The following is a 26,608-nucleotide window of genomic DNA, read 5'->3' on the forward strand; positions in this document are numbered from 1 at the left end:
CAGCAATCTTAATTGGCAAAATACCTCTCTCGGTTGCATTTGTCATATTAAAATCTGCACAATGAGGGAGAAAAGCAAATAAGTGTTGGAAAATAATTTGACATGCAAACAAAATAATCACACTAGCAGAAAAAAATGCTGTGTTGATCTGGAAGTTTATAGATGTGATGGCCTTCTTGCTTATTGCTTTGCAAATGGATTTGATTGTTTGAGAAAGCCCAATCAGATGATGTAGGCTTTGAGGCTTGTGTTAAAACTGTTATCTCTCATTTGCCTTTTGGGATTTAGAATTAAGTCGTCATTTCAGGCAAACCTGGCGTTCTCTTTCCAAAGGTTAAAGATTGATTATTTAACCAGTCTTGTCAATGTGTTAATGTCTTGACCAGTCATGTAACGTCTATCCTCAGAGTAATTAGCTGTGTGTTTGTGAACTAATTATTTAGGCTTATTTAAATTGAAATGACCCTGAACCACGTGAATAACAAAACCATCAAAACTCCTTTGTCCTTCCATTTTAAACAAAGAATTAATGTATTTATTTCAAGTAATTTGACATCTTCATTAAAACAAGGGATAATCATATTTCTTATGTGGTCATTAATAGGTGATGTTTGCAGAAAGATATCAATTCCATTTTATAGATTAGTCTGAATGTTATTGAATATATCTGTATTGATATGGCTACTTCTTCCTCAAAGTACAGCTATTTGAAACTTCAGTACCTGTCTTACCCTGAACTTCCAAAGTTACTGATCTGGAATACTCCAAGCCCAGACTGTTCCGTGCCAGGCAACGATATTGTCCTGCGTCTTCAATTTGAACACTCCGAATTCTTAAGTTCCCAGACTCAAGGACAGATGTTCGAGGGCGATCTTTCTATGAGCAGAATACATTTCATTATTAGCTGGGCTCTGCAAAGCACAATTTTAATAGGAAGTTTAAAATCAATGATTTGGAGGCTTTCCACAGTTAAATGAGAATTCAGAGTTCCCAGTGCGTTGCTGAGGGAGCACCTTATTGTCAGAGGTGTCATCTCTCATCTTAGTTGTTTAACAAAGGCCCAAGCTGCTCTCTCAATGGTCTGATGGCATATTTCAAAGCATGTCATAAGAGTTTATTTTTCATTCATGGGATGTGGACATCACTGGCTAGGCCACATTTATTGCATGTTTCTAATTACCTGGGAGAAGGTGGTGGTGAGCTGCCTTCTTGAACCATTGCAATCCTTGTGATGTAGGGATACCCAGAGTGTTGTCAGGAAGGGAGTTTGAGGACTTGAACCAGTGACAGTGAAGGAACGGTGACATGGTTCCAAATCAGGATGGTGTGTGGCTGGGAGGCAACCTGCACATGATGATGGTGGTCCCATATACCTATTACCCTTGTCCTTCCATTTGGGAGTGGTCATGTGTTTGAAAGGTGCTATCGGAAGAGTCTTGCCTGAGTTCACACAGTATCCAGGCCAATAATTCTCTCTCAATAAACATCATTAAAGGAGATAATCTGACCATTCCATTTTTTTGTTATTGGAAGCCAACTGTGCACAAAATGGCTGTCACCTTTCCTATATTATAACCAATGACCACACAACGCACAGGTCATAAAATGTGTTATTTAAGTACAAGTGTTTTAAATAGTAACTGAAAGAAGATCCTGAAGAAGGGTCACCGGATCTGAAATATTAACTCTGAGTTCTCTTCACAGGTGCTGCCAGACCTGCTGAGTTTTCCAGCAACTTCTTTTTGCTTCTGGTTTAAACGGAGAGTTGGAAAGTTATTTTCCAATTGAAGCTGATCCAGAACCTAAATATGACTTAATTCAAATGTCCCTGTATTTTAGAAGTTTTCAGACTGCATATAAAATGGAGTAGTAACACAGAAATATTGCGTGAACAATTCTGATCAAGACAATCCTTGAACTAGCCTATTGTCTATCAATTCTGAGTCAATGACAGAAAATCTGGTCCTTATAAATTGTTCATATCTATGGAGGACATTTATTCACTTACTTTGAGTGCAGTTTCATCTTTAATCCATGAAATGGCTGGCTTTGGGTTGCCCATTGTACTACAAGGTAACACAACCTTTGATCCTAGCAACACTCTGACATCAGTGGGTGGTCGAGTGATCTTTGGTTCTGAGAGGATTAAAAAGTAAACAAAATGACATTTGAGCAATATTACTACAAAATTGTTAGAAATGATTGATGTATTTGTTGATCTAAATTTGTTAGAAATGATTGATGTATTTGTTGATCTAAATTAAAGCCTTAATAAGTTCACCAACGGTGTATGTCAGTGAGTGGGACCTGTTAGCTCAGTTGGCTGAATGGTTGGTTTGCAACACAGAGTAATACCAGCTGCACAAGTTCAATTCCCACATGGATTGAGGTTACCATGAAGGCCTTGCCTTCTTGACCTGTCTCCTAATCTGAGGGATGTTGACTCTGAGGTTAAACTCACCACTCCAGTAAGAGAGCAGCTTTCTGGGTCTGTGGCGGCTTTCACACCAGTGAAGTCAAACTTCCATTTACATAGCTTTATGAAAAAAAACAATAATTGTTCAGTTTACAGAATGGTATTTGCCAGAATCAGAGCAGGATTAGATGGTGGAGCTGGAGGTACTGGGGTCGCCGCATTGTTCTGAAGCAGAAAGGACAAGCAGGAGATTTAATAAAAGTGTTTGAATTATAAAGAGGCTTAAAGACTTGAAAGGATAAAACTGTTTCCACTGGCAGTAGAATTGGTACTCAAATGTAGAATTACAATGATTGGAAAATGTTCGGAGGGAAATGATTTTGTACAATTCTAACCTGGAGTGTGCTACCTGGAAAAGTGGTGGAAGCAGATTCAATGTCATACTTCAAACTCAAATTGGATATATAATTGAAAAAGAAAAGTTTGACGCCTATGGGGAAAGAGCAAGAGGAATGGGCCGAATTCGAAGAACTTTCAGAGAAGCAGTACATGTATGTTGGGCTGAATGGCCACATTCACTTCCTTTTCCTCTATTTTATGACAAGCTGATTCATCCAACGTTTGCTCCCCTTTAACTACAGCTACTGAGTCTTTGAGGATTTGTGCCAGGAGCTTTCAATATCTTTCCCAACTCACTGTTCTTGTGTGTAAATTAAGATAGTGAAATTTGACAACTCATTCAAAAGTAGAAGTCTTATGATGCCTTTTCATCTGAGAGTCGGACCTGCATTTGTGATGAATGGATTCCTTGCTCATTCCTCAACTCATATTTCTCAACCATCTGGAATCAACTAGATTAACATAGATCAACTTTTTGATAAACTCTTTATGAATATTTAACTTGCCTGCTGTTATTTTAACAGAACAGTTAATTAGTTTCAAAGAACTGGATTAAAAGTTTTCAGCTAAACCTCTGATCAAATATCAGATGTGATTGTATAATGAATCAAGTATTCAAACACATTAACTTTATAGCTCATATTTTTAATTCTATTTTGTCCAAGCACTGGCATCACTGGAAACTACAGCAAACCCTAATATCCTGCATGCTAGCTTCCAAAAATCAAGCTATCGCAAAATGTGAGAGCGAGAAGAAGAGAAAGAGCGGGGCCAGGATTAATTATCAAGGAGAAAGTGAGGACTGCAGATGCTGAAGATCAGAGCTGAAAATGTGTTGCTGGAAAAGCGCAGCAGGTCAGACAGCATCCAAGGAACAGGAGAATCGACGTTTCGGGCATAAGCCCTTCTTCAGGAATTCCTGAAGAAGGGCTTATGCCCAAAACGTCGATTCTCCTGTTCCTTGGATGCTGTCCGACCTGCTGCGCTTTTCCAGCAACACATTTTCAGCCAGGATTAATTATGAATGGCTGTCTTGAGTGTTGTTTTGGAAAATGAGGTTTTATTGCTAAGCTTCACATTTAGTGATGTTGTGTTGTAGAGTGGGATGTCCATGAAAATGGGAAGAGAAGATAGAGGTAGTTTCCCAGATGACCACCTTGGTACTGAATGGTATTTGCCATCTTGATCAGTACATGGTACTGGATAAGGCTTGTTTAAAGTAGCCCTCCTTTGTCTTACCTTTGTATTGTGGCTATCTAATGATGACTGGCAGAAGAATGAACAAGGAGGTAGCAATAAGCACAATCATAGTTGGTCATGTACAATTGATAGGACCTTATAGAAACAGTAGAGATATACTGTTACCTCTGACAGCTAGAGGAGAACTCCTTGTCTCCATTCATTGTCTCTGTGACATCAAAAAACTGGGTGGAGCCAATGTAATGTGAACATTGACCCCTTCAGATCTTAAAAAAAAGTTCTATAGTTAGAATAATTTTGAAGCATATCATTTGGAAACAACTGAGTTTATACCTGGTAACCTTGCAATTTCCTATTACTGTGACCAGCTGGCTAGCAGTCTTGCCTCTGATTCAGGTTATGTGGGCAAATCCCACTCGAGAGACTTGTGCCCAAAATCAACGTTGAAGTCCCGGAGGGAGTGCTACACTGCCAGAGGGGCTGTCCTATAAGCAAGCTGTGAAAATGAATTCTTGCCTTCTTTCTCAAATAGACAGAAAAAAAAACCCATGATGCTATTTCAAAGAAGACCAGAGGAAGCGACACTGGTGTGTGGACCAGTATTTATCTCTTAATTAATATCAATTAAACACAGAATGCTGTCTATTATTGCAGTACTTTTGGATAACAACTGCAAATCAATTGTGCAATGTCGGGTGTAAGTGTCTTAACTTCAAAAGTATTTCAATGACTGTAAATCACTTCCGGGATGCCCTTTTTGAAAGATGCTATGTAAATGGATGTCTTTGTATTATGGGAACTGAGCTGTTTTAAGTGTTCAACTTACTCATTTTCACCTGCAGGGCTCCACAGCTTTGCACAGAGCTCCCTACACCATTGTTTGCCGTGCAGCAATACACTCCATTATCTGTATCTTCAACACTGAGGATAGTTAATATCTGGCCATTTTCTTTAGTGCTGTAGCGTGTGTCAAACGGTCTGTAAATTATGACAAGAAAAATCAAGGCAATGTATTTGTCAACTAATGAACCCATAAACAGAAATGCCTCTAAAGTGGATCATTTAACATAATCTCTAGATTTAGATATCAAATTTGCCCAGATCTTTCAGTCTCAAGTGAATTGACTGTGCTTACTGCTATTTGAAAAGAAAAGATGCCCACAGAGATTTAATGATCTGTGTGGCATGCTTTTCCCCCATTCTTGACACCAGGTTGAATCTAGAGCCAAGCCAAAGGGACCTCTGAGCCTTAATGTCATTAAGCAGCTAATCGCATTGAAGTAGTCTCATGGACAACGAAACAGTAAGTAGAATGCACTAGTTGTCCTTCACATTTTAACTTAAATGTGACAAAAATATTGCAACATACACATAGGATGAAGGTACATCATAAACAAACTTTACCATTTTTTAAAAGTATATTTTTTTTTTATTCCATGATGGAAAATATTGTCATGTCACAAATATAAAATTGCTTTCTCATTGGCTGAGTTTATTGCCATCACATACTTGCCATCCATGTCGTCACAAATGCATTAGATATCACTGACAGCAACACTGGCTACATCAGAGAATAGGAGCAATAATGTCAGTGTTTTGGCAAACATTTAGAATGAACTAATCAATTTGCCCCACACCAAAAACTTGTCTGTCCTGTTCCCAACACTATGCTACCATCCTCCCAACTACTACTGTGCTCCTGTGCTGTGTATCATCCCTGGGAGTGAGGGAGTAGGTAGACAAGTATATGAATCATAGAATCCCCACAGTGTGGAAACAGGCCCTTCAGCCCAACAAGTCCATGCTGACCCTCCAAAGTGTAACCCATACACAACCATTCCTTTACCCTGTTATTCTCTATTTTCCCCTGACTGATGCACCTAACCTACACATCCCTGAACACAATGAGCAATTTAGCATGGCCAATTCACCTAACCTGCACATCTTTGGATTGTGGGAAGAAACCAGAGCACCCGGAGGAAACCCATGGAGACACGGGGAGAATATGCAAGCTCCATACAGACAGTCACCCAAGGTCGGAATCGAACCCAGATTACTGGCACTGTTAGGCAGTAATGCTAACCACTGAGCCACGGTACTACCCCTAAATGGAGTGGGACAGTGAGCAAATTTCTCATCTTATTTAAAACATCAGAATTAAGTAATTTTCATCCTTGGGAGTGGGGGTGTGATGGAGGTAGCAAGGAGTGGGTGGTGAGTAGGGTACCAAATGGGGGAGTGGACCGCTAAGTGTGTGGTGAGCTGAAGAGGAGACTGGGTTAAAAGGAAGAATGATCACTAAGTGAAATGGGACAGTAGTGTGTGCAGAAGGGCAGTGTTGATGCCAGCTTCTGGTTCTAGTTACACATTGTTATGGACCAGACCAGACCCCTTCAAAATATTTTCAGGACATAGCCCAAACCCTAACTTTTTCTTATTTTATGGGCAGGTGTGAAGTGGATGTTCCAGGTTTGATGCAGCTGGTCAAACCACTCGGCTTTAAGCAAAACAAAGTTTATTTAAGCTCTACAGTTGAAACATGAGCAAAAGAAAGCAGAATTTAGAATAACTTAACTATTAGAAAACTCAACTGACCCCAACACAGCAACTTAACTAAGGAGCTGTTCCAATTCCTGTAACATCCCATAAACACACCCCTTGGGAAAAGGTAAATTCAAACACAGGTCCTTACAGGCACGAGAGATTTCAGAAAGAAAAGTGAGCCAACGATCATCTGCTGAAGTGTGGGACCCTTTTGCACTCTAGTAGCTTCTGCTACAGCTACAAGCAGCTTCTTTGCTTCAACTAAACCAAACTAGAAGAACCTGAACTGGGAGAACTGGCCACTCCCTTGTCATTGTTAAAGTAGACATTTCAAGACATTTCGGCACTGCTTCCTTTACCACCTCTCTTGAAAAAAGGACAAAATAACCTTATTAAAGTGACAGCATCATTACAACATTGATGGCATCAATGGCTCTGACCTGCTGCACCAGTAGAGTGGAAGGAGATTACCATTTTTGAATGCAGAGAGGTTGCTCAGGAACGATTATGAAAGTAAATATCTAGCTATACTTCGATCAAGAGTTTTACAGAGAGACTAATAGCACTAAACATAATCGCTTGTCAGTTCAGTGATTTATAATTGATTGCAGTATGCATGGGCTTCAAAAGTGTAGCTTGGGAAGAAACATAGAATTATTGGCAATAACTTATGGATTTTCATGTTTAACAATATATGTACAGACTCTGGAAATAGTCAACTTCAAAAGAACGATGACAGAAAACAGTAAGTTTCAATATCATTCCTCTTGTACAATCCAACCATAGCATAACAATGACCATTCAGCCCAAGTGATTTGTACCATTGTTTCTGTTCCACACAAGCCTCCTCCTGCCTTACTTCATTTATTCTTCCATTCCTTTCACATCTAAACGTAGCTAACTTTTCCTTAAATGTATCTACATTTTAGGAGGATTGGAACGTTGGATCAGGAATAAGCCATTCTGCCTTTGAGCCTGCCCTGCCTTTTGCGATTGTGAATGATCATTTCTTCAATGTCATTTCCACACACAAACTCCGTTTCCTTTTATGATATGGAGGTGCTGTGTTGGAGTGGGGTGGACAAGGTCAAAAGTCACATGACATCAGGTTATAGTTCAACAGGTTTATTTGAAATCGCGAGCTTTCAAAATGTTGCCCCTCTGTCGGGTGAAGTGAAGAGAGCACCCAGGCATAGACTTTATAAACAGAGCGATCAAACGATTATACAAATGGTGTGAGTGGAGTGTTGACAGGCTGAATAATAGGTCTCTGCAGGTGATCAAGAGTATCAGACCGTGTGAGTAAAATGTCAACAGCTGAGTAACACATGAAGGGATGACCTATAATCTGATTGATTGAAGCAGAGAGATAATTACAAAAAATATAAAAATAAAGTGGTGTTGGAGACAAACCAAATGATTGGAATAACATGTTAGGCATCAGAGTCATATGCCAAGGGTCTAACCAAAAGAACAAGTAATCCAAAACTGTACAAACTAATTAACCATCACATGTTATCAAGGTGATGGTGTCAAAACAGGACTGTAGGGAAGATTTTATAGAACAGTATGGTGCAGTCAGCTTTAGAATGACACAAACCCAAGATCACGGTTGAGGCTGCCTTTATGGGTATGGAAGTTGGCTATCAGTTTCTGCTCAGTGATTCTGCATTGTTGTGTATCTTGAAGGCTGCCTTGGAGAGTGCTTACCCGAATATTGGAGGCTGGATGTCCCTGACCGCTGCAGTGTTCCCTGACTGGAAGAGAACATCCATGTCTGGCAATTGTTAAACGATGTAAATTCATCTGTTGTCATAGCATCTGCTTGGTCTCGCCAATATACTGTGCCTCAGGGCATCCTTGCCCATAGCATATGAGATAGACAATATTGGCCGTGTCACATGAGTGCCTGCCATGTACGTGGTAAGTGATGTTTGCATGTGTGATGGTAGTATCCATGTCAATGATCTGGCATGTCTTGCAGTGGTTGCCATGGCAGAGTTGTATGGTGCTGTGGTTGATGCTGTCCTGAAGTCCTGGAAGTTTGCTGCAAATGATGGTTTGTTTAAGGTTTGAAGGTAGGAAGTGGAGGTATAGGGATGCTCTTGATGAGATGTTTGTTTTCGTTGATGGCATGTTGAAGGCTGTGACAAACATAGTTTCCCTGCTCTGGGCCACAATGTCTTCACCTTCAACAACCAACTCTTCATCCAGACACACGGAACAGCCATGGGGACCACTCATGTGATCCAGGCAGTGTTGTCTACCACACTGTTTTGTAATATCTTCCTTATGGTCCTGTTTTGACACTATCACTTGATAACTTGTTATGATCTCTTTACATTAATTAGTTTTTACAGTTTTGGATTACTTGTTACTTTGGTTAGACCCTTGGCATGTGACTCTTCGATGTAGCACGGTATTCCAGTCATTTGATTTGTGTCCAGCACTATATTATTTTTATTTTTTTTGTAATGATCTCTCTGTCTCAATTAATGGGATTGTACGTCATCCCTTGTCTTGCTAGGCAGCTGTTGACACTTTACTCGCACTGTCTGACACCCTTGATGACCTGCAGAGACCTGTTATTCAGTCATCAACACTCCACTCACAACATTTATATGATCTTTTGATCTGTCTGATTATAAAGTCTGTGCCTGGATGCTCTCTTCATTTCACCTGACAAAGGGACAGCACTCCGAAAGCTTGTGATTTCAAATAAACCTGTTGGACTATAACATGCTATCATGTGACTTCTGACCATATCCTTCCATGTCATTGGTCCACAGAAACATAATGACTTCTGACTTTAACCAACCCTCAATTCTCCCTGACTACTCTGTGCGGGAGCTAGTTCCACATTTTCACTACTCAGAGTAAAGAAGTTTCTCTTGAAATTTTTATTTGAATGTATTGCTGATGAGTTCCACTGATAATTCTTAGTTTTGAATTCTTCACAAGTGGAAACATCTTCTTTACATCCACCCAATCATATCTTCATCAATCTCTATCAATTCACTCCTAAGCTTTTTTATTTTCTCGAGAATTAGAGCACAGCTTGTTCAATCTTTTCTGATATTTATAACTTCCTTTCTCAATCTGTTTTACATTGAATCATAGGCTCCCTACAGTGTGTAAACAGGCCCAAAACCCAACAAGTCCACACTGACCCTCCGAAGAGTAACCCACCAGCACCCAATCACCTACCCTATTATCCTATATTTACCCCTGACTAATACACCTCAAATCCCTGAACACTCTGGGCAATTTAGCATGGCCAATTCACCTCACCTGCACATCTTTGGATCACATGAGGAAACCAGAGCACCCAGAGGAAACCCAAGCAGACATGGAGCGAATGTGCAAACTCCACACAGACAGTCACCCGAGGCTGGAATCAAACCCAGGTCCCTGTTGTTGCGAGGCAGCAGTGCTAACCACTAAGCCATGTGCTGCCTCAAATTGCTTCAGACATATTTATTTTTGTACAGAACATGTACCCCATGTGGCAGTTTGTTTGACAAGGAACATAATATGTGATAGCATTTCTGGAGTAATATGATTTTAATATTTCCTCAAACGTTTTTTTCATTGTGTATTATCATGGTTACCCAGTTATAGGAAGGATATTATCAAACTGGAGAGAGTTCAGAAGAGATTTACCAGGATGTTGCCAGGTATGGGAGGTTTGATTTATGAAGAAAGGCTGGATAGACTGGAAGCTTTTTTTACTGGAGTGGAGGAGGTTGAGAGTTGACCTGATAGAATTTGATAAAATAATGAGGGGTATAGGTAGAGTTAATAGTAGTTGTCTTTTCCTTAGAATGGGGAATTTCAAGACTAGTGGCACATTTTTAAGGAGGGAGGAGAACGATTTTAAAAGGACATGAGAGGTAAATTTTTTTACACAGTGGTTGGTTTGCTTGTGGAATGAAATTCTTGAGGAAATGGTGGATGTGGGTACAATTACAATGTCTAAAAGGCATTTGGATGGATACATGAATAGGAAAGGTTTGGAGGGAAATGGGTCAGAAGCAGGCTGCTGGGACTAGTTTAGTTTAGGATTATGTTCAGCATGGATTGGTTGGATCGAAGGGTCTGTTTCCAGGCTGTATGACTCTTCCAAAGCAAACATTTCAGTAATTTTGGTAATACAAACAAGGGCAGGACTTATACAGCTAACGGTATGGCCCTGGGTAGGATTGTAGAACAGAGAGACCCTGGGGGTTCATGTACATAATTCTTTGAAATTTGCATCACAGGTAGAAAGGGTGATTTAGAAGGTGTTTAGCACGTTTGCCTTCATGGCTCAGACAAGGAGTTGGAAGAACAGCATGTTGAAGTTGCACAGGATGTTGGTGAAGCATCTGATGGAGCATTTCTTTGTGCATTTCTCATTGTCCTGTTATAGGAAAGTTATTATAAATCTGGACACAGTTGAGAACAGATTTACCAGAGTGTTGCCTAGAGGGTTTGAGATATAAAAATTTGGACAGTCTGGGACTTCTTTCACTGGAGTGTAGGAGATTAAAGGGTGATCTTATAGAGGTTTATAAAATCATGAGGGCCATAGCTAAGGTGAATGACAAGGGTCTTTTCCCTAGGGTGGGGAGTCCAAAATTAGGGGGCATATTTTCAAGTTGAGAGAAGAAAAGTTTGAAAAGAACACGAGAAGCAACTTTTATACACAGAGAAAGTGGTTTGTGTGTCGAATGGTCTGCCAGAGAAAGTGATGGATGCAGGTACAATTACAACATTTAAAAGACATTTAGATATGTGCATAATTAGTAATTGGAGTAATGTAGGCCAAACACAAGCAAGTGGGACTAATTTAGTTTGGGAATATTGTCAATGTGAGCTGGTTCTAGGGAGTCATAGACTCCTACAGCATGGAGAGAGGCCCTTTGGCCCAAACTGGTCCATGCCAACCAAAAAGTCCATTCATGCTAACCTTATTTCCCTGCACTTGGCCCATATCCTTCTAAACCTATCCTATCCATGTATTTGTCCAAATGCCTTTTAAATATTGTTAATATACCCACCTCAACCACTTCTGCTGGCAGCTCATTCTATGTGGGTACCATCCTCTGTATAAAAAAGTTGCCCCTCAGGTTCTGTTTAATTCTTTCTCCTCTAACCTTAAACTGATGCCCCGTAGTCCTTGATTCCCCAACCCTGGGAAGACTAAGTGCATTCACTTTATCCATGCCTCTCATTATCTTACTCACCTCTATAAGGTCACCCCCTCAGTCTCCTACGCTCGAAAGAAAAACATCCTCACTTGTCCAACTTCTCCCTTTAACTCAGAATATCGAGGCCTGGAAATGTCTTTGTAAATTTATTCTGCACTCTTTCCAGTTTAACAGCATTGTTCCTATAGGAAGGTGACTAAAACTGTGCACCATACTGCAAGTGCAGCTGCACCAACATCTGTACAACTGCAACATAATTTCCCAACTTCTATACTCAATGCCCTGACTGATGAAGGTCAGTGTGTCAAAAGCCTTCTTCACTGCCCTGTCTGTCTGTGACTCCACTTTCAGAGAACCGTGTACCTGAACTCCAAGGTCCCTCTGTTCCACTACACTCCTTAAGGCCCTACCATTTGCCACGAAACTCCTACCTTGATTTGACTTCCCAAAATGCAAGACCTCACACGTATCTATATTAAACTCCATTGCCATTTCCCAGCCCACTCCCCCAGCTGATCAAGGTCCTGCTGCAATTTTTGAGAACCTTCCTCACTGTCCATGATACCACCTAATTTAGCGTCATCAACAAATGTACTAATCATGCCTTGTACATTCTCATCCAGATATAGATAACAAACAATAATGGGGCCCAGCAACGACCCCTGAGGCACTCCCCTAGTTATAGACCTCCAGTCCGACAAGCATCCTTCCACTATTGCCCTCTGCTTCCTACCATCAAGCCAACTGTGTATCCAATTTTCCAGTTCGCCCTAGATTCCATGCAATCTATCCTTTCAGAGCTGCCTACCATGTGGAATCTTATCAAAGGCCTTTCTGCAATCCATATAGACTACATCTACGGCCATGCCCTCGCCAACCTTCTTAGTCACTTCTAATACATTTGTAAGGCATGATCCCCCATGCACAAAGCCACATTGACTATTCCTAATCAAACCATCTTTCCAAATGCATGCATATCTTATCTCTCAGGATCTTCTCAAGTAACCTACTTACCACAGATGTTAGGTTTACTGGTCTATAACTCCCAAGTTTTTCTTTTGTTAGGTCAGACCACTCAAAACATTCTTGAGCAGGCAACCCAGACCATAACTTTGCAATTTGTTTCGGTAAGTGTACAGTGAAAATTACCCAGAGTAAGGTAGCTAGGTTGACTACTAAATTTTAAAACAGACAGAAACATATTCACAGAATTACACAATGAAACACAAAGAACAGAATAAAGAACCCCTACAAAACTCAGTCTATCCAAAGTAGACTTAATTATACTGTTGTGAATATACACAACAGTCCCAATAAGCAAACCCCCTTAGAAACCAACACAAACAGAACACATGCTTACAGGTTGAAGTTAGAAGGAGAGAGAGAATTTCCAAACAGCTCACTGCTGAAATCCCAACCAGTTCTGGACTGAACTGCTCAGCTCAGCTCGAGGGCTGACCACTTCTCTTTCATTATACAGGTCTCTTCTAAAACACGACTACTTTGGCCTAAAGTCTCATCTGTTTACATATAAACAAAAGGCCTCTCAAAATCTTTTTCATCTCTGTACCAAACCAGACTGATCAGAGCCCGGCCCAGTTTATTACTCCTCTGAAAAAATCAAGAACAGAGTATCCTTGAGCCAAGGACAGCTTTTCTTTAAAAAAAAGGACTACTACAGCCCTTCTTGAATAAGTGCACAGCATTCGCTACCCTCCAGTCTTCTGGGACTTCACACGTGGCTAAGGATGATGCAAAAATATCAGCCAGGGCCCCTGCAATTTCTTCTATAGCCTCTTGCTGTGTTCTTGGATATATCTGGTCAGGACCAGGAGATTTATCCACCTTCACACATTCTAATACATTCAACACCTCCTCTACTGTGATATGGATTGTCCCCAAGATATGACCACAAACTTCCCCAGGTTCCCAAGTCTTCATGTCTTTCTCCACAGTAAACACAAAGGAGAAATATTCATTGAAGACCTTACCCATCTCCTACGGTTCTACATATACATGTCTACTTTGGTCCTTGAGGGGTCCTAGTCTCTCTCTAGTTGTTCTTTTTCCTTTAATATACTTAAGGAACCTCTTTGGATTCACCCTAATCTTCTCAGCAAAAACTATCTTGTGCCCCCTTTACGCCCTCCTGATTTCCTTCTTCAATAAATTCCTGCATTCCCTATATATCTCCTTTGATATATCATTCCCCTTAATCCCAGCTGCCTGTACCTGAGCCATACTTCCTTTTTCCTGGTCAAAGTCTCAAAATCTCTTGTCATCAAGGGTTCTCTATTCCTGTCAACCTTGCCCTTCACTCTCACAGGAACATTTAGGCCTTGAATTCTAGCTATCTCACTTTTAAAGGCCCCCCACTTGCTGGAGGTTCCTTTGCCTGCAAACAAACTACTCCAATCAACCTCTGCAAGCTCCTGGCTAATTCCATCAAAATTCACCTTGGCCCAGTTTAAAACTTGAACCTGTGGGCCAGTTTTGTCCCTCTCCATAACTATTTTAAAATTAATAGAACTATGGTCACTGGTCCCAAAGTGCTCCCTCACTGTCACCTTCCTGAGTAGACCCTCTATATATTGTTTGAGGAAACTTTCCTGAACAGACTTAACAAATTCCATCCCACCTAAGCCCTTAATGCTCTGGCAATCCCAGTGTATTTTTGGAAAATTAAAATCTCCTACTATGACAACCCAATTGTTCCTGCAAGTTCCCCAATCTCCCTGCACATATGTTCCCCTAATTCCCATTGACTATTTGGGAACCTGTAGTATAACCCCAATGATGTCACCATCCCCTTCTTATTTCTTGGCTCCACCCATAAAGCCTCACTGGATGATTCTTTCTTCAGTTATTTCATCTCTGATTACTATTGTGACAGTTACCTTAATCAAAAACATAACTCCCCCACCCCTCTTTCCACCACCTGTCCCCCCTAAAACATCTGTACTCTGGTACATTAAGTTGCCAGTCCTGTCCCTCCATTAGCCATGTTTCTTTAAGGGCTATAATACCCCAGTCCCATGTACCTAGCTACATCCTGAGTTCATCAGTCATACCTGTCAATCCTCTTGCATTGAAATAAATGCAATTTAATCCAACAGGCATTCCTTGCTCCCTGCCATGTTCTAGCCTCTCCTGTCTTTTCACTTTACTATTTCTGATTACTGTATCTCCTTTGAGCCTCACACTTGCCTCTCTGCTGTTGAGGATCCCACCCCCCTGCCCATCTAGTTTAACCCCTCCCTTGCAGCCCTAGCAAACCTGGTCGCCAAGATATTGGTTCCCCTCCAGTTCAAATGCAAACCGTCCCTCTTGAACAGGTCGCCTCTACCTCAGAAAAGATCCCAATTATCTAAAAATCTGAATCCCTGCCCCCTGCACCAATTATTTAGCTACGCATTCATCTGCCATATTCTGCTGTTCTTACCCTCACTAGCACATGGCACTAGAAGTAATGTGGAGATGACCACTGACGAGGATCTGGTTTTAAACTTTTTCCCTAGTGCTCTGTAATCATTCTGCAGGACCTCATCCCTATTTCTACCTATGTCGTTAGTGCTAAAGTGCACAATGACTTCTGGCTGCTCATCCTCCCCCTTCAGAATGTTTGGCAGCCACTCTGAGACATCCTGAATCCTGGCACCTGGGATTCCCGTTTATGGCCACAGAATCTCCTGTCTGTCTCCCTAACTATCATGCATCCTATTACTAAGCTGCTGTTTACCTTTACCCTTTCTCACTGTGCCCCAGAGCCAGTCATAGTGCCACCGATCTGGCTACTGCTGCCTTCCCCTCAATGGTCATACCCCCCCTCAACAATATCCATAATGGTATATTTGTTTTCAAGGGGAATGGCCACAGGGGATTCCTACACTCTCTGCTTACTCAGCTTGCCTTTCTTGGTGGTCACCCAGCTACTCTCTGCCTGCACCTTCAGTGTAACCACCTTACTAAAATTCTGATCAATGAAGCACTCAGCATCTCGGATGATCCTGAGTGCATCCAGCTCCAGAACACAGTCTCCCAGGAGTTGCACTACTCGCAGGTGTAGTCATCAGGGATGATGGAAGTCTCCCTGAGCTTCCACAACCTACAGGAGGAATATGCAACTGCTCTAACTGCCATCTTAACTGCTGTAAGACTAAAGAGAAAAGTTAAAAGGACTTTACCTGAGCTTATCCGTACATTTTGCTGAACCACTGCTCTCTGAAGTCCCTCGAGCCTTACTATTTACTCTGCTACAAACAAATGTTGCAATAGCACTCCTCTCCACGCTCTCCCAGTTCCATTCTGGTTAATACTGTTTGGCAGGGTTTTAATTCTGATGATTCTGATAAACGTCAGGCGAGAGGGTAGATTCACTTGTTGGGGGTGGGCATTGCTTGGCTCTTATAGAGTCATAGAGTCATAGAGATGTACAGCATGGAAACAGACCCTTTGGTCCAACTGTCCATGCCGACCAGATATCCCAACCCAATCTAGTCCCACCTGCCAGCACCTCCAAACCCTTCCTATTCATATACCCATCCAAATGCCTTTTAAATGTTGCAATTGTACCAGCCTCCACCACTTCCTCCGGCAGCTCATTCCATACACGTACCACCCTCTGCGTGAAAAAGTTGCCCCTTAGGTCTCTTTTATATCTTTCCCCTCTCACCCTAAACCTATGCCCTCTAGTTCTGGACTCCCCCACCCCAGCAAAAAGACTTTGTCTATTTATCCTATCCATGCCCCTCATAATTTTGTAAACCTCTATAAGGTCACCCCTCAGCCTCCGACGCTCCAGGGAAAACAACCACAGCCTGTTCAGCCTCTCCCTATAGCTCAAATCCTCCAATCCTGGCAACATCCTTGCAAATCTTTTCTGAACCCTTTCAAATTTCACAACATCTTTCCACAATATTCCACAGCCGTAACATGACCTCCCAACTCCTGTACTCAATACTCTGACCAATAAAGGAAAGCATACCAAACGCCTTCTTCACTATCCTGCGTGATATGAATGTTAGAGTTGAGAGCATGGTGCTGGAAAAGCACAGGAGGTCAGACAGCATCCGAGGAACCCCTCAACTCTGATCTCCAGCATCTGCAATCCCCACTCTCTCCTGCCTGATATGAATGTTACTTAATCTTGGGTGGTCATTGAAGCTAAATCCAACCCGGGCTCACCTGATGGCTGATATGTATGTGAATATTTCAACAGGGTTCTCTGCATGGTAGTCAGTGGTGAGACCCCTGGTTGATTGATTCTCTCCTTAAGATAGGAATGTTGAGGACAAAGGTAGGGAGTGCTGCGTATATTCACTGCACTTGAAGAATAAGATTTCAACCTCCCTGATCGGTGTGGTATTAAGAACCAGTAATATTTTTAAAAATGCTAAAAGTTTAGAAAATCCATGATTCAAAATCATAAAAGTAAAGGCATTTTTCATTCATTGGTAATACTCGACAGTAGAAATTCCAATGAAAACATTTATCCCAGCCTGCACTGAGGTAACCTTTCTTTTCTCTGGATTGGAGAAAGGAAAATTGGCTAGAATTCCTACACTTGACTATTATCCAGTGACCTGAGGAGTTGGGTGTTCTCACCTTACAGGAATGTTACTACAAGGGTATGGATATTCTCCTGTGGTCAGATAGACTGCCAATATTCACACGAGTAGCTGGTGATTGGAGGCTGGAACCACATGAGACTGTCCCTTTGGATCGCAAGGGGTGGCTCGATGGTTATCTGTTCTCATTTTTCTCCTCAATTTCTAAGTGTTTGTTTGCACTGGACGTTTTTTGTTTCTTTATTTCTCACCCCCATTTCTTATTAGGGAGATACTGGTGTGCAAGCCCAAGCTAACAGCATTCCCTTTTGTGGGGTCATATATAATGAGACAAAGGAGCATATAGTAGAAAATCTGAAGTTTTAAAAACACCATATTTTTGTCATTGCATAATCCACACTAGAATGAACCAACTGTCCTGCGAGGAGAGATTGAGTCAACAGAACTTACATTCTCTAGAGCTTGAATAATGAAATCTCATTGAAATGGATACAAATCTGGATGTTTTGACAGGTTTGGTGCCGAGACACTTTTCTTCCCATAGCAGGAGTGTCTGGAATTAGGAGGGTGAAAGATCACGGCTATTTAGCGCTGAGATGAGGAACAATTTTTCTAGTTAAGCGATTATGAATTGCTAACAATCCTCTATCATTATGAGCTGTGGATGCTCAGTCCTTGCATCTATTCAAGATCAAAATTGTTAGATTCTTGAGCACTGAGGGAATTGAGGGATGTGGAGATAGGGTAGGGGAGTGGAATATCACTCATGATCTTGTTAAATGGGGCAGCAGGGGCGAGAGGCCAAATGGCCTATATCATCTCCTAGCACTTATGTTCTCATCGTCTTGTGTATACTCCTGTCAGTGAACTACTGGATCACAGTACCATCTCATATAAGGCAAAAATCTATGGCCATAATATGGCTCTAATGTACTGTATTGTTTTGACCTATTTTTGAATCTTTGCAGTGATGGAGGCCAAAATCTGCTTCTTTCAAACTTTAGGGTGCTCTCACCTTATTGGAATGTTATTACGAGTCCAAGTTATCTCAGCTGCTGGATATGACTCCACACCACACAGGAAAGAAGCTTCATCTTCAACCAGAGCGTCCACTGTTTCCAAGGGGCTGGTAATCTGAGGAGCTGGCAAAGTAACACAGGTTGAAGAAATACAATCCCAAAATCATTTTACAAAAACTACAGCAAATTCTTAGCCATATGAATTGGAGACTCTGCCTTTCTTTGATTTAGTGCCCTTTTTGCCTTCGTGGAGACTAATGCATTCAATAAAAATATGGCTTAAGTGAATCTAATTGTAGAACACCAGATACAACAAATATTTAATATTATTGTCATAAACAATCAATTTCGCCAGCAGTTGAATTTTGAAATCACAACTTTGGCCTTTGGGAAATCAGGAAATGTGTGGACTCATTGATATTGTTAAGGAATGAAAGGAAACAACATTGTCTTCTGTTATTATGTCTCATGGTCAGTATATCAGTGCAGCACGGAGGAGAATGGGACCCGTGTGGGGGAGAGTGAGCACAGCGTGGGGGAGAATGGGATCCGCGTGGGGGAGAGTGAGCGCAGCACGGAGGAGAATGGGACCCGCGTGGGGGAGAGTGAGCGCAGCACGGAGGAGAATGGGACCCGCGTGGGGGAGAGTGAGCGCAGCACGGAGGAGAATGGGACCCGCGTGGGGGAGAGTGAGCACAGTATGGGGGAGAATGAGACCCGCGTGGGGGAGAGTGAGTGCAGCACGGAGGAGAATGGGACCCGCGTGGGGGAGAGTGAGCGCAGCGTGGAGGAGAATGGGACCCGCGTGGGGGAGAGTGAGTGCAGCACGGAGGAGAATGGGACCCGCGTGGGGGAGAGTGAGCGCAGCACGGAGGAGAATGGGACCCGCGTGGGGGAGAGTGAGCGCAGCACGGAGGAGAATGGGACCCGTGTGGGGGAGAGTGAGCGCAGCACGGAGGAGAATGGGACCAGCACTGAGGAGATTAAGTGTGTCGTGCAGAAGAGTGAGCCCAGCATGTTGGACAGCAAGATCAGCAAGTTGGAGAGCGAGACCTGGGCAGAGGAGAGCGAGATCAGCGCGGATGAGATGGTACAATGGTACAAAAATCCTTGGCACAACCAAAAGCTTTAAAAGGCACAGTAATGGGCGGCACGGTGGCACAGTGGTTAGCACTGCTGCCTCACAGCGCCAGAGACCCGGGTTCAATTCCCGACTCAGGCGACTGACTGTGTGAAAAGTTTGCACATTTTCCCCGTGTCTGCGTGGGTTTCCTCCGGGTGCTCCGGTTTCCTCCCACAGTCCAAAGATGTGCGGGTCAGGTGAATTGGCCATGCTAAATTGCCCGTAGTGTTAGGTTAAAGGGGTAAATGTAGGGGTAGGGGTATGGGTGGGTTGCGCTTCGGCGGGTCGGTGTGGACTTGTTGGGCCGAAGGGCCTGTTTCCACACTGTAAGTAATCTAATCTAATTCAGAATAAAAGATAAGAATCAAAATAGTTTATGTTGTAACTCTGTTTGCCATCATCGTTTTGAGTGTCTGCAAAGTACAGCTAGAACATAATTAACAGGTCCAAAAGACGAACTCGTGTAACCGGTTTAGAAAAGAGAAAATACATCCAGGAGGAAATTCCTGAATAATCACATCCCTACAGTGTGGAATCAGGCCATTCGGCCCATTGAGCCCACACCACCCCTCCAAAGAGCATCCCACCCAGAACCACCACCCTACCCTATCCATGTAAACCTGTACTTCCCATGACTCCTGCTCCTAGTCTGCACATCCCTGGACACTATAGGCAATTTAGTGTAACCAATGCACCTGACCTGCACCTCATTGGACTGTGGGAGGATACCAGTGCATCCAGAAGAAACCCATGTAGACACTGGGAGAACGTGCAAACTTGACACACACAGTTGTCCAAGACTGGAATCAATTCCAGGTCCCTGGCACTGTGAAGCAGCAGTGCGAACCACTGAGCCACCATGCCACCTGGGTAGTTGTAGAATAATGGTGGCACAGTGGTTAGCACTGCTGCCTCACAGCGCCAGAGACCCGGGTTCAATTCCCGCCTCAGGCGACTGACTGTGTGGAGTTTGCACGTTCTCCCCGTGTCTGCGTGGGTTTCCTCCGGGTGCTCTGGTTTCCTCCCACAGTCCAAAGATGTGCAGGGTCAGGTGAATTGGCCTTACTAAATTGCCCGTAGTGTTAGGTAAGGGGTAGTTGTAGGGGTATGGGTGGGTTTCGCTTCGGCGGGTCGGTGTGGACTTGTTGGGCCGAAGGGCCTGTTTCCACACTGTAATCTAATCTAATCTAATCTAAAAAAAACTCTAAATTGGATACTAAATCAGAAGCAGAACAAGTAAATTGGGAGTACAGCAGATAATAGTTACTGTTCAGCATGAAGTAAGAGATGTGAAGTGATGCTGAAAGCTTTTGAAATATTTCAACTTTAGTACTAACAAAATTCTTGAATAAACAAGATTTAATAGAAGAACAGAAAATCCTGGAGAATCCATTGATGATCCTTCATTATCACTGCAGACAAAGGGAACCATATAACAACGTTGACTTAATATTAGAATTCATAAGGGACAGAATTATTATAGCTATTACTGCTGAAACTTTGTCAGATTTGCTACAGTCCAAAGAAGATAATTCTGGAAATGGCTATTTAGATGGGTGAAGCTGCGGTCAAAGAAACAACATAGTTCAATCCTAAGGGAATAAGATCAATTTCACACAGAGATGTTTGAAATTCAGTCAATTCTAATGGTATTGAACCCCAAAAGAGATAGGTGATAACCCACCATGTTAGTTAAGATAGTTAGCAGATACTAAAACTCTTCATCAAGATTGTGGAGCAAAATATCCCACAGATATGAGCAATGTCCAGTTAGTAAAACTGAAGGTTTTTATTGTAAAGTAATAGGCCACTTTCAGAAAAGCTTCCGAAGCATGGTAGGACACAGTCAGAGAGAAGCAAAAGACCACTTTATAAAGCAATAAATAAATTAGAACTGTCTGAAGCAGAAGACAAGCCCAAGATTTTCCTGAGGAAATTCATGACCCAAACCAAACATTTTGGCATGCTGCCATTTATGCCCATAGGCATTTCATGGATTTCAAGTTAGAAATGGGAACACGATATTTCTAGATAGCAAGCCTCAGTTGACAAAATGCATGACTTCATAGTTCAAAAGGCATGGCACTTAATGGTAAAAGTATGCCACAGACAACACTCCAACATAGGGGGCACCAAATACTAGAAAGCTTATATATATTTCACAAGAAGGAATTCTTACTTCTGAGTACAAGGGTGCAGATTGATCTCAGTCTCATGCAAAAGTGCAAGGAGTTAAATAGCAAAAAGTCTAGGAACAACGGGTCCATTTCCTGTCAAGAAACAGGCAGTAGAAGGTTCTTCTGGGCTCTATAGTCATGGTGGAACCTAAACAAAAAAGCAGACTCCCCTATGATTGGTTAGAATAAGAAATTTGAGTGCAATAAGAACCATCCACAATGATGTCATAAAATGGGGAGAGTTGTGGATAGTGAGGGAGATTGTCAAAGGATACAACAGGATATAATTCAGTGGATAAAAAAGGTAGGGTCATGGAAGCTAGGGATTCCTAATAGTCTTTGCATTACTGTAAAATCTATTCTTTTAACTTGCAAATGTTTGCAGACATGGGATAAGCAGCAACTTGCTTACTCTACAAGACACTTCACATTAGAACAGGAGGTGGCTATCCTGGCCAACACTATACAACTTAAACCTTAAAGAAGCCATATACTTAGAAGATATGCCTGGCAACATTCAAAATACCATCTCAAGAATAATTAGAGGTGGACAATCTTCGCAGGCTTTGCCACTGACATTCACATCCCATGAACAAAGAAAAATATAAATGATCTTTTAATAGTATAGAACTTGAATGCTGTTGCAAAAAGAGAGATTGCAACAACTTTTTTTCTCCTGCACTCATCAAGACATATCACAAGAAAACCAAATTTCAAGGGAATAGCAATTTCTAATGACCAAGGAAAGTTATTGATTGGTTGGTAAAGTCTCTGATTGGCACAGGCCTTGCCATAGAAAATACATCAAGAAGCAACTACACCTCAGGCTTTTGTTTATATTCAAAGCTTTCAAGCCAACTTTGGCAATGGATTGCCATGAAAAACACTTCAGAGAATAGCTATTCCTCAAGATTTTGTTTAGTTGAAATAAATGACAATACATAGGCATGGTAGGCTGGACCAGAAAATTAAGAAACATGAGATCTATAGTGAGTTAGTAAGTTGGATGCAAATTTGGCTTGATCATGAAAGACAGAATGTAGTTGTGGAGGGGTAATTTTTTCGACTGAAGGTTGGTGACCAGTGGCGTTCCGCAAGGCGCTGGGACTTCTAACGTTTGTAATATTTATAAATGATTTATATGAAAACCGTAGGTGGTCTGATTCGTAAGTTTGTGGAACAACATGAAAATTGGTTGAGTTGTGGATAGTGAGGAAGGTTGTCAAAGGATACAACAGGATATAGATCAGTTGGATAGTTCACTAGAGAAATAGCAGATGGACTTTAATCCAGACAAGTGTGAGATAATGTTGCACTTTGGGAGGTTGAATGCAAGAGGAAAGTATACAATAAATCGCAGGACCTTTAGGACAATTGATATACAAAGGAATCTTGGGGTACAAGTCCATATTTCCCTGAAAATGGCACCAGAGGTGGATAAGGTAGTAAAGAAGGCCAATGCTGTGCTTGCCATCATCAGTCAGGACACTGGCATTTAGACAATTACCTGAAAAGACAGAGAATAAAGGGGTACGGACCATGTGCAGCCAGATGAGATCAGTTTAGAATGGCATCATGATCGGCCTAGACACAATGGGCTGAAGGGTCTGTTCTGATGGTATACTGTTCTATATCCTAAGTTACATGCTCTGACTGCAAAGGATAAAGCTTGGTGTATAAATACATATAGTTGCTAGCACATGTGATTGAGCCACATTCAGATATACAGATGATAATCTTAAATTGTTTAGTAAGTGTTGTCTAAGCTTAGAGTACTATCTAAGATTGCACACTATGTTTTAGGTTTGGCAAGTGCAATCCAATTGAATGCAATCAGTATTCTGCCTGTTGTGAACAGACAAAGGAACATGACGTTTGAGACAGTCCAACAGGCATTGGCACATATATCCTAGAACAATGAAATTCTTACAGCACTATGCTCATTTGTGTGGTAGGCAGTGTGTCTTTGGTTTGATGACAACATCGTGTTTGTGGAGAATATCATTTGTTTTGCTACTTCATGGTATCAGTGTGAAATGGCTTGTTTCACCTGTTCCTCATATTTTGAGACACTTTATCCTTCCAGGAAAATCTGAGCTAGACTGGGCGCTTTTCAAGGTCGAAAGTGGTGGCCTTGTATCATATGTAGTAGCAAACTGCATGTGTTCAGACAGCTAGAAGCTACATGGATTCAGATACATAGTGCTGTTTTTTGCAAGAGAAAAAACATGTGCGTGCTTTGAACCTTTTTCACTTAAACAAAAGCCAGACAACTTTTCCTTAATACATTCGCCATGATAATGCTTTGAAGGTAAACTGACTTGAATTTAAACAAAAGCCTGGGGAATAACTGTTCCCTGATGCATTCTCCATAGCATCACCTCTCCAGTCAGATTTAACGTGCCAACAAATCTGTCCCCTTTCTCATGCAGTATAAATTGTTATTCCTGTTGAGATTTGGTATTCCTGTCAGCTAGCCTGATAAGTGCAAGAAGAAATGATTTAACAGCATATATATTTTTTTCACAAAGTATTATACTAACAACATAAAAATACAGTGGTTTTTTTTCTGTGGGAGGGACACATTGACATGTCAAATTATTTATTTTACAAATGGTATTCAGGGTAAGTTCCTGTGTGAGGCCTTGTAGTGGTTTAAGAAAGCAGACAAAAATCAGACAGTTCCCAACAAAATCCCTAGACTAGTCTATAGTTATTGATGTCCAACTTTCATGAAACTTTTTTTAGCCTCACATCTTGCTTCCAATTAAAGGATGATACACGAGCTGTTTGATTTTTGACAGGAATATAGATGACCTGCTACAAAAATGTGGAAGTCATTCCTGGCTTCTTCACCGAGTTCAGTGGGTCAGAGGTCCTTCAGTGGATTGATTAGTGATCATTCCCACTTGCTGAGCAGCTGAACAACAAAGTCTCAGGTTTTCCATAGAATTTTACAATGCAGAAATGGGCAATTAGCCTTGACAGGTCTTTGCTGGTATTTACAGCACTCACAAATCTCTTCACAAGCCACGTCATCTAACCCGATTAGTCAAACATTCTATTCCTTTCTCCATTAAGTGTTTATCTAGTTTTCACTTGAATCTATCTGAATGATTTCTTGTGGTAATGTGTTCCACATTCTCACAATGCTCAAGGAAAGCACCTTTGAGACTAGTTTAACTCTCACTGCATGCCATAAAATTGGGCTTAAAAGCAATTGAAGATCAAACGGAATTTGGCCAGACCCCTGCCAGTACATTGAAGAACGAGCTAACCTCTTTCTCAATATCCTACCGTCACCTTCCCTAACCCTCATTGATGCACTTCTGTTGAGTTCTTAAGGGGGTTCAAGCAATGCAGTTTTTTTCTTCAGCATGAAGCTCCTTCTTGCGATTTTTCTGGTAAAAATGGAGCTGACATCCTCATCTCTCTGATTTGGAGATACTTGCTGACTGCATCATGGCATCTTGGACACTATCTGAAAACTGATGGGAAAATGTATTGCCCCTTTCAGGGGCTGTAAACTGCTTAAAGGTAAGCTCCATTCTACTGTGTTCTCAGCCTTCCCAAACTCGATGGATGCGACGTGGACTTGATGGGCCGAATGGCTGGCTTCTACATTGTAGGATTCTATGATTCTACCAAATAGCCAATGCCCTTTGACCACGATGACTCGATGTGTGGCCGTCTCACCCTGCAGCTGGCCATTCATGATTTAATCCCATTTCCTGGTCTTAAGCATATAGTCCAAACTAGAACTCCGAGTGCTGTCTGAAGGAGTGTAGCACTGTCAGAAGTGCTGTCTTTTGAAATCAGATCCAAACTTTTGGTTCTTAGAGGGATGTTTAGATAGACGTGCAGAGCACTTTACTGGATGTGGAAAGATGTGAGGTGTCCTGATATTGTGATATGTCAGGGGCAGATGCAAGCCTCTCTTTCGACAGGGAACTGACTGTGTGGCATTTAAAACAACAACTGCTTGCATTTATATAACAGCATTCAACATATTCAAACATCTGTTAATAAAGCTAAACATTGGCTTTGGCCAGTTATATTGGGAGGTGGACCCCATTGTTCCTCCAATAGCTGTTTCAAACAAAGACTAGCTCCAATGCGCCCCATTTATCAAGCTTGGTTTCAGCATCTGAGTTCAAAATTGGGAAAATCTAGTCAAATTTCCACATCTGATCAGAACTGGAGTCACAGTTCGGTGAATGGATACACCTGAGGAAGTTACAGAAGGAAAAGGTTGGACCTATCAACTGTAGTCTTATTGTCAGATATCCTGCACAATATTTGCTATTTAAATCAGATACGAGTGCCATTCTTCAGGACTTGCAACATGAAAGGAGACCACCAAGCCCAACATGCTGTACCACAAAGAACAAAGAACAAAGAAAATTTACAGCTCAGGAACCCACCCTTCGGCACTCCAAGCCTGTGCCGAACCCCAATCCACTGTCTAAACCTATCGCCCAATTCCTAAGGATCTGTGTCCCTCTGCTCCCCACCTACTCATGCATCTGTCCGGATACACCTTAAATGTGTGTAAGGTCCTAGAGAGTGTTTCTGAACAAAGAGACCTTGGAGTGCAGGTTCAAAGCTCCTTAAAATTAGAGTCGCAGGTAGATAGGATAGAGAAGAAGGCGTTTGGTATGCTTTCCTTTATTGGTCAGAGTATTGAGTACAGGAGTTGGGAGGTCATGTTGGGGCTATACAGGATGTTGGTTAGGCCACTGTTGGAATACTGTGTGCAATTCTGGTCTCCTTCCTATTGCAAGGATGTTGTGAAACATGAAAGGATTCAGAAAAGATTTGCAAGGATGTTGTCAGGGTTGGAGGATTTGAGCTATAGGGAGAGATTGAATAGGCCAGGGCTATTTTCCCTAGAGCGTCAGAGGCTGATGGGTGACCTTATGGAGTTTTATAAAATTATGAGTGGCATGGATAGGGTAAATAGACAAAGTC

At 41.8% G+C, this 26,608-nt stretch overlaps 1 protein-coding gene across 3 annotated transcripts in view; it reads right to left on the reverse strand.

Annotated features, from left to right (window-relative positions):
• The window catches only part of musk (muscle, skeletal, receptor tyrosine kinase), a 180,414-nt gene that overhangs the window by 143,989 nt on the left and 9,817 nt on the right, over window positions 1-26,608 (reverse strand). Inside the window, exons 2-6 of one of the 3 annotated variants that reach the window (XM_043716187.1) lie at window positions 18,334-18,460; window positions 4,842-4,993; window positions 2,009-2,136; window positions 732-876; window positions 25-54 (exon numbers count right to left, since the gene is read on the reverse strand). In XM_043716187.1, coding sequence (XP_043572122.1) covers window positions 25-54; window positions 732-876; window positions 2,009-2,136; window positions 4,842-4,993; window positions 18,334-18,460 — 582 coding nt within the window. Of the gene's footprint in view, window positions 1-24; window positions 55-722; window positions 877-2,008; window positions 2,137-4,841; window positions 4,994-18,333; window positions 18,461-26,608 lie in introns of all 3 variants that reach the window. The other 2 variants (XM_043716207.1, XM_043716198.1) reach the window with 2 other exon arrangements.

Source organism: Chiloscyllium plagiosum, chromosome 2, assembly GCF_004010195.1.
Source record: "Chiloscyllium plagiosum isolate BGI_BamShark_2017 chromosome 2, ASM401019v2, whole genome shotgun sequence".
Lineage (NCBI taxonomy): Eukaryota > Metazoa > Chordata > Chondrichthyes > Orectolobiformes > Hemiscylliidae > Chiloscyllium > Chiloscyllium plagiosum.